At 25.5% G+C, this 6,587-nt stretch overlaps 1 protein-coding gene across 3 annotated transcripts in view; it reads right to left on the minus strand.

Annotated features, from left to right (window-relative positions):
• LOC117171671 (myosin heavy chain, non-muscle) overlaps window positions 1-6,587 on the minus strand; it is a 180,284-nt gene that overhangs the window by 59,346 nt on the left and 114,351 nt on the right. For all 3 annotated transcript variants that reach the window (XM_033359183.1, XM_033359184.1, XM_033359182.1), the window contains 2 exons: window positions 3,869-4,025; window positions 862-980 (listed from right to left, as the gene is read on the minus strand). In XM_033359183.1, coding sequence (XP_033215074.1) covers window positions 862-980; window positions 3,869-4,025 — 276 coding nt within the window. The remainder of the gene's footprint in view (window positions 1-861; window positions 981-3,868; window positions 4,026-6,587) is intronic.

Consider the following 6,587-nt stretch of genomic DNA (forward strand, 5'->3'; position numbering starts at 1 on the left):
GATATCTTAAAAAGTTGAATTTTCGAAAACTGATTTTCAAGCCATCAGGGGCCAACTCGAGCGGCCTGAAGCGGCCAGGCAAATTTTATGCGTGGTTATAGACTCCGGAGTCTCAAATGATATTGTATTAATCTCAATTCGTATTAAGACTTTCGAATTCAAACAGTTACAATCTGGAAATTATCCAATTTTGAACAGATTTAAAAGTGTTTTGTCAAATCAATTATTTTTCAGTTTTTTATACTTCAATTATTTACAAAACTGTTGAAATTAAACTTGGGCAAATTTTTCTGTTTGATCATTTGACCAATTGATCCTCAGGATCAATGAAATAAAAAACTTTAAAAAAAAATTTAGTATTAATTCAAATGAATTTATAAAATTCCAAAGAATTCAGGGTGAATTCCGAATCTCTTCAAACCTTTAAAACCCTACAAAATACCTCAACTTCGCATGAATAAATTCTTTGAAACGCACTAAAATGTTATAAAATAAATATAAAATAATATTATGAATCCCTTGAAATCATTGAAAATCTTCGGAAATCTTTTAAAATCTCACACGCTCTGCAGAAATCGTTCCATATCTTCAGAAATTCTAAAAAAAAAATTGTATCCTACAATATTTCAAAAGCTTTAAAATCACGTCAAATTAATAAAATTATTATTTAAAAAAAATCCTAGGAATATTTTTAAATTCCCTAAAATTCTTCAAATTAAAAGTATAGGCCTGAAATGCATTTTCGTAGAAAATGCACTGGAAAATAATTAGATCCCAAGGCAGAATAATATCGAGGGAGGGGCAGAGGGGCGGGGGCAATTATATATTAATTATTAATTTGGCTTCTCTCTGATAGCTTACCGCGTTCGATTTTGGTTTCGAAGCAGCAACGTATGCCAGGTACTGAATGACTTTTTTCGTATTTTCGGTTTTACCAGCACCGGATTCTCCGGTACACAAAATTGATTGGTCCTCACGATCTGAAATAGATCAATTTCATTCATAAAAAATGATCAGGAAAACTCTTGGATTGATTTATTCAACCGCTTCATGCAACAAATAAAATTTATATTGCAATTCAATTTCTAAAGAAGCAATTCGATTATTTAATTAACGATTTACGTGCTATGTCAAATTTAAATAATGTGTGTGCAATTGACCATAATAACTAAACCGATTATTTCTTATAAATTTGATTTATTCAAATTTTTTATTTAAAAATTTGGAATTCCGTCTTTATTGTTAAGAAAAAATACAATGATCACAATGATCCAGCAGTTCAATAAAATTCTAGCAAAATAAGAACATTATTCTTTTACTAGGTTATTATTATTACAATAAATTTTTTTATAAATTAAATGTTAGAAAAACAAAAGTATCTCAATTAAATCTGAGATAGTTTCTTTCTCCTTTTGGACAATCTTGATTTGATCATATTAGATTTTTTTCTATTTATGTGCAAATCGTCGACAATTCGTTGTTTTTTATATCGTGACTTTTTTAGGTCACTCATAACTTCTTGAATCATGCGATAAATAAAATATTATAAGCAAAAAAGCATTTAACTATTTATTGTTTTTTTTTCCTTTGGGTCGTAATTTTTTTAACAAGGAGATTATTAGACTCTACTTATATACAAAATCTACTTTTTCAAACAAAACAACAACAAAAAAATGTTTATGGATTCATATGTTTATTTATTAAATCATCATGTAAAATTACATAAATATAACATTTTTAACACTTTTTTAATACAAAATTCCTTCTTTTCTCACATTTTTCATTTCTTTCCATTTTCGGAAGCTGAATTTCCATTTTCCTTCGATTTTCAATTTTCTTTAAATTTAATCAGTTGAAAATTAAACTTTAAAAAATTGAAAAACATTGCATTTTTAACAGTTAAATTTCCAAATTTTGAAAATTGAATGTTCAACACTTGAATTTTCGAGAGTCATATTTCCAAATGTTGAAAATGATATTTCCAACAGTTCAATTTTTTAGTTTCCTTTAATTATCATTACTTGAAAATTAAAGGGTGAATTTTTAACAGTTAAAATATAAACGTTCAAAATTGAATTTCCGACACCTACATTTTTAAGAGTTAAATTTCCAAATGTTAAAAATTGAATTTTTAACAGTTAAATTTCCAAATTTTGATAATTGAATTTTTTAAAGTTCAATTTTGAGTTTTCTTTCATTATCATAACATGAAATTTAATTTTTAACAGTTAAATTTACAATTTAAAAAAATTGAATTTCCAAAACCAATTTAAAAGTTGAATTTTCAACAATTGAGTTTTTAACAGTTACATTTACAAATATTGAAAATTGAATTTTCTTAATTTTTCAGCAGTTGAATTTTCTTCAATAAAAAATTCTCGCGAAATTTCAGTAGTTGAAAATTAAATTGTGAATTTTCTTCTACCTACAGAAGTTGAAAATTCGAGAAAAAACACATTTTTAATTAAAAACAGGCATCACAAATTTTTATTTTGCAACTGTATTTTCTTCAATTTTCAAAACTTGTATTTTCAGCAGTTTTATTTCCTTCTATGCCCGGCAGTGGAATTTTCAATTAAATTCGGATTTTTAACTTTTTCATCAGTTGCACATTGAACTGTTGAAAATAGAAGAAAATAGAATTTTCATCAGCGAAATTTTTAAGCGTCAAATTTTCGAATGATGAAAACAGAATTTCGAATAGCTAAATTTTTAATTTTCTACCATTTTTAGCAATTGAATTTCCAGCAGTTATAAATTCAATTTCAAATCTGCAGTAGTTAAATTTCCATGAATTGAAAATTGTTGTGAATTTTCAATTTTCTCTCATTCTCATCAGTTGAATTTTTTTTTAATTTTCAGCAGTCGAATTTTCTTCAATATAACATTTTAGTTAATTTTCAGTATTTTCAGGAGTTGAATTTTCAACTTACATCAGATTTCTTAAATTTCAATCAGTTGGAAATTGACATTTTCAATTGCCAAAAATAAATTTTCAAAACTTAAATTTTGAATAATTGACAATTCAATATTCTTCTACTTTCAACCTTTGACAATTCAAGAAAAAAGTAAATTTTTAAATTAAAAACAAGTGTTAAAAATGCTAAATTCGCAACTTTATTTCCTTCCATTCTTAAAAATAGAATTTCCAGTTGTTTTATTTTCTTCAATTTTCAGCACTTCGATTTTTCTTCAATATAAAATTCGCGTAAATTTTTAGTCGTTAAAAATTGAATAATCAACAATCAAATGTTCAATTTCCTATAATTTTTAGCATTAAAATGTTTACTAGTTCAATATTCAACTGTTAAAAATTCGAGGAAAAAACTAATTTTATATTAGAAACAAGTGTTAAAAATGCTACACTTGCAATTGTATTTCCTTTCATTTTCAAAACTAGAATTTCCAACAATTTCATTTCCTTCAATTTTCAGCAATTGAATTTTAAATTTCCCTCAAATTTCTTGAATTTTTATCAGTTGAAAATTGAATTTTCGGCAGTAGAATTTTTAACAGATAACTTCCAAATGATGAAAATTAAATATTCAATTTCTTACAATTTTCAGTAGTTGAATTTCCAATAGCTGTCGACAATTTTTTTTTCCTTTGATCGTAATATTAATATTTTTTCATTCTCTTAAGATACCTTAGAAAATTGCTGCTTCTTGGAGCTCTACAATCCGTTCCTTTAAATTGCTTAACAATTTCTTACAATTCTTTTCAAAAAACTTGTAGCTTAAAAAAAGGGAGAAACATCCACAAAATTTTCAAATATAGGAATTATAACAGATTTTTCAGAAAAATAGGAGGAAAGGGGGGGGGGATAGAGAAAAGTACTGTTTTCAGCAAATAGTAAACATTTTCTTACCTTGTAGCATCGAGCGATAGGCAGTGTCTGTAATGGCAAAAACGTGTGGTGGAACTTCGTGCCTTTTGATTCCCTTATACCTTTCCATAATTTTTTCTGTGTAAATTGGCAGTCTCTTGTATGGATTAACTACGACGCAGAAGAGACCGGAGTACGTCTGTAAATAAAATATATTCCGAGACTTAGAATTATCAAAGATAAGAATTAATTTTAAAAAACTATTTTTCGTTTAAAAATCCTACTCATACTTCTACTTTTTAATAAAATTGTTAAACATTATGGAAAAATTAATAGCATTTATAGAAAAAAAATCTGTTTGCGAAAAACGTGATAAAATTAAAAAAAAGTCAGTGTTTATGTGAAAAGGGGCATTAAAGAAAGTATTATTTGTAAAATTTTGTAAGATTATTCAAGGAAATTATATTTATATACATTTCAATAAAAAAAAGATAAATGAAAAAAAGTGTAGGCAGCGAGAATCGAACACGCAACCTTCCGGGAATGAAGCAGAAGCGCTAATACCTGAGCCACCGGCCGCGTGGGATTTTTTTCGCCAAACTCCATATGGCCTGTGGCGAATATTTCAAAGTTGATTTTCTCGAAAAAGGCACAAAAACGCGTATTGCATCTCTTTGGTTGAAAATTAATTTTACTAACTTAAATTTCAACTATTCAACTTTTGGATTGAAATAGGAACTATTTGCTTGAAATCTAGGTAATTGATTTAAAATTCGGCTTTTGTGGTTGAAGATTCATCTCTCTAGTTAAAAATTTATCTATTTAGTTGAAAATTCTTCCTTAATTTGTTGATTGAAAAATAATTTTTTTAAACTGGAAATCATACTATTCCATTTTTTCAATTGAAAATTGATCTTTTTAAATTGAAAATTGAACTATTTGGTAACTAATTTTTAAATTTTATTGAAAATTCGTATTTTTTGTTTGAAAATTTAACTCTTTGGTTTGAAAATGCAATTATTTTGTTGAATTTAACTGTTTTTAATATAAAATAAAAATCTTTTTTGTTCAAAATTCAACTACTTGGTTAAAATGTAAGCTACTTTGTTGAGAAATAATTTTTTTTGGCTAAAGATTCGTCTGTATGATTGAAAATTCAACTATTTTGTTAAAAACGGAATCATTTGTTTATTGATTTATGTATTTTATTCAAAATTAGTCTCTTTTTAAAGATTCGCCTCTTTGGTTCGAAGTTAAACTGATTTGTTGAAAAATTTCTTATTTTTTTGTTGAATTTAATTGCTTTTTTTATAATAAAAGTTATTTTTTAATTAAAAATTCAACTAACAGTTCAAAGTTGAGCTACTTTGTTAAAAATTGATTTTTTTTTGTTTTGTTTAAGATTCATCTTTTCTGCTTAAAATTAAGTTTTTGAATTGAAAATTTAACTATTCTATTTTTCGTTTAAAAATGTATCCCTTTCAAATGAGAACTGAACTATTTTGTTAAAAATTCACGTTTTTGATTAAAAATTGGTTTTTTGCGACTGACGATTGATCTTTTTTTTTAAATGAAAATTGAGCTGTTTTCTTGAGAATTTTTTTTTTAATATAACTGTCTTTTTTTAAAATAAAAATCCTTTTTGGTTATAAATTCAACTACTTGGTTAAACAAATGAGCTACTTTGTTGAAAATTGATTTTTGTTGTTGGTTAAAATTAGTCTTTTGTTTAGAATTAATTTTTTAGACTGAAAATGAGACTATTCTATTTTTGGTATAAAACTTAACTTTTTAAATTAAAAATTGCACTGTTTGGTTAACAATTCATGTATTTTTTGAAAATTCTACTTTTCTTAATTTAACTGTTTTTGATTTACAGTAAAAATTCTTCTTGGTTGAAAATTCAACCGCTTAAAATAATTTGAGTTACTTTGTTTAAAATTCATTTTATTTTGTTAAAGATACTCTTATTTGGAATTAATATTTTTAACTCAAAATTTAACTATTCCATGTTTGGTTTAAAATTCATGTATTTTTTGAAAATTCGTCTTTTTTATTAAAAATTCATCTCTGATTGAAAATTTAACTAATTTGTTTAAAACACTACGTTTTTTCTTAATTTAATTCTGTATGATTGAAAATAAACATTTTTTTTGGTTCAAAATTCAACTCCTTGGGTAAAAATTGAGCTACTTTGTTCATAATTGATTTTTTCTTGTTTGCAGATTTATCTCTTTTGTTTAAAATTAATTTTTTAAAATGAAAATGTAACTTCCATTTTGGGTATAAAATTTATCTTTTTAAATTAAAATTAAACCATTTGTTTGCTAATTCATGTATTTTATTGAAAATTCGTCGTTCTTGTTAAAGATTCATCTCTTTGGTAGCAAATTACCTATTTTATTGAAAATCTGGTTTTTTTTGTTGGTTGGAAATTGAAGGCTCGAAAAGCAGAACCGAACGAGCGCTCCAGCAGTAGCCAAGAGTGGGGGTGACGCGCAGAAAACGCGAAGAAAGACGAGAGAACGGATTCCGATCTTATTTTTGAATTTTCAATCAAATATGTAATTTTCTACCAGAAAGATCAATTTTCCATAAAAACAATGAATTTTAAATCAAATACATGAATTGGCAAACAAATGGTTCAACTTTTAATTTAAAAAAAATCAATTTTCAACTAAAAATGGAGAAGTTACACTTTCAGCTAAAAAAAATAATTTTTAAACTGTAAATTGAACTATTTGGTTACTAATTCATGTAT

The sequence above is a fragment of the Belonocnema kinseyi genome, chromosome 4 (genome assembly GCF_010883055.1).
Source record: "Belonocnema kinseyi isolate 2016_QV_RU_SX_M_011 chromosome 4, B_treatae_v1, whole genome shotgun sequence".
NCBI lineage: Eukaryota > Metazoa > Arthropoda > Insecta > Hymenoptera > Cynipidae > Belonocnema > Belonocnema kinseyi.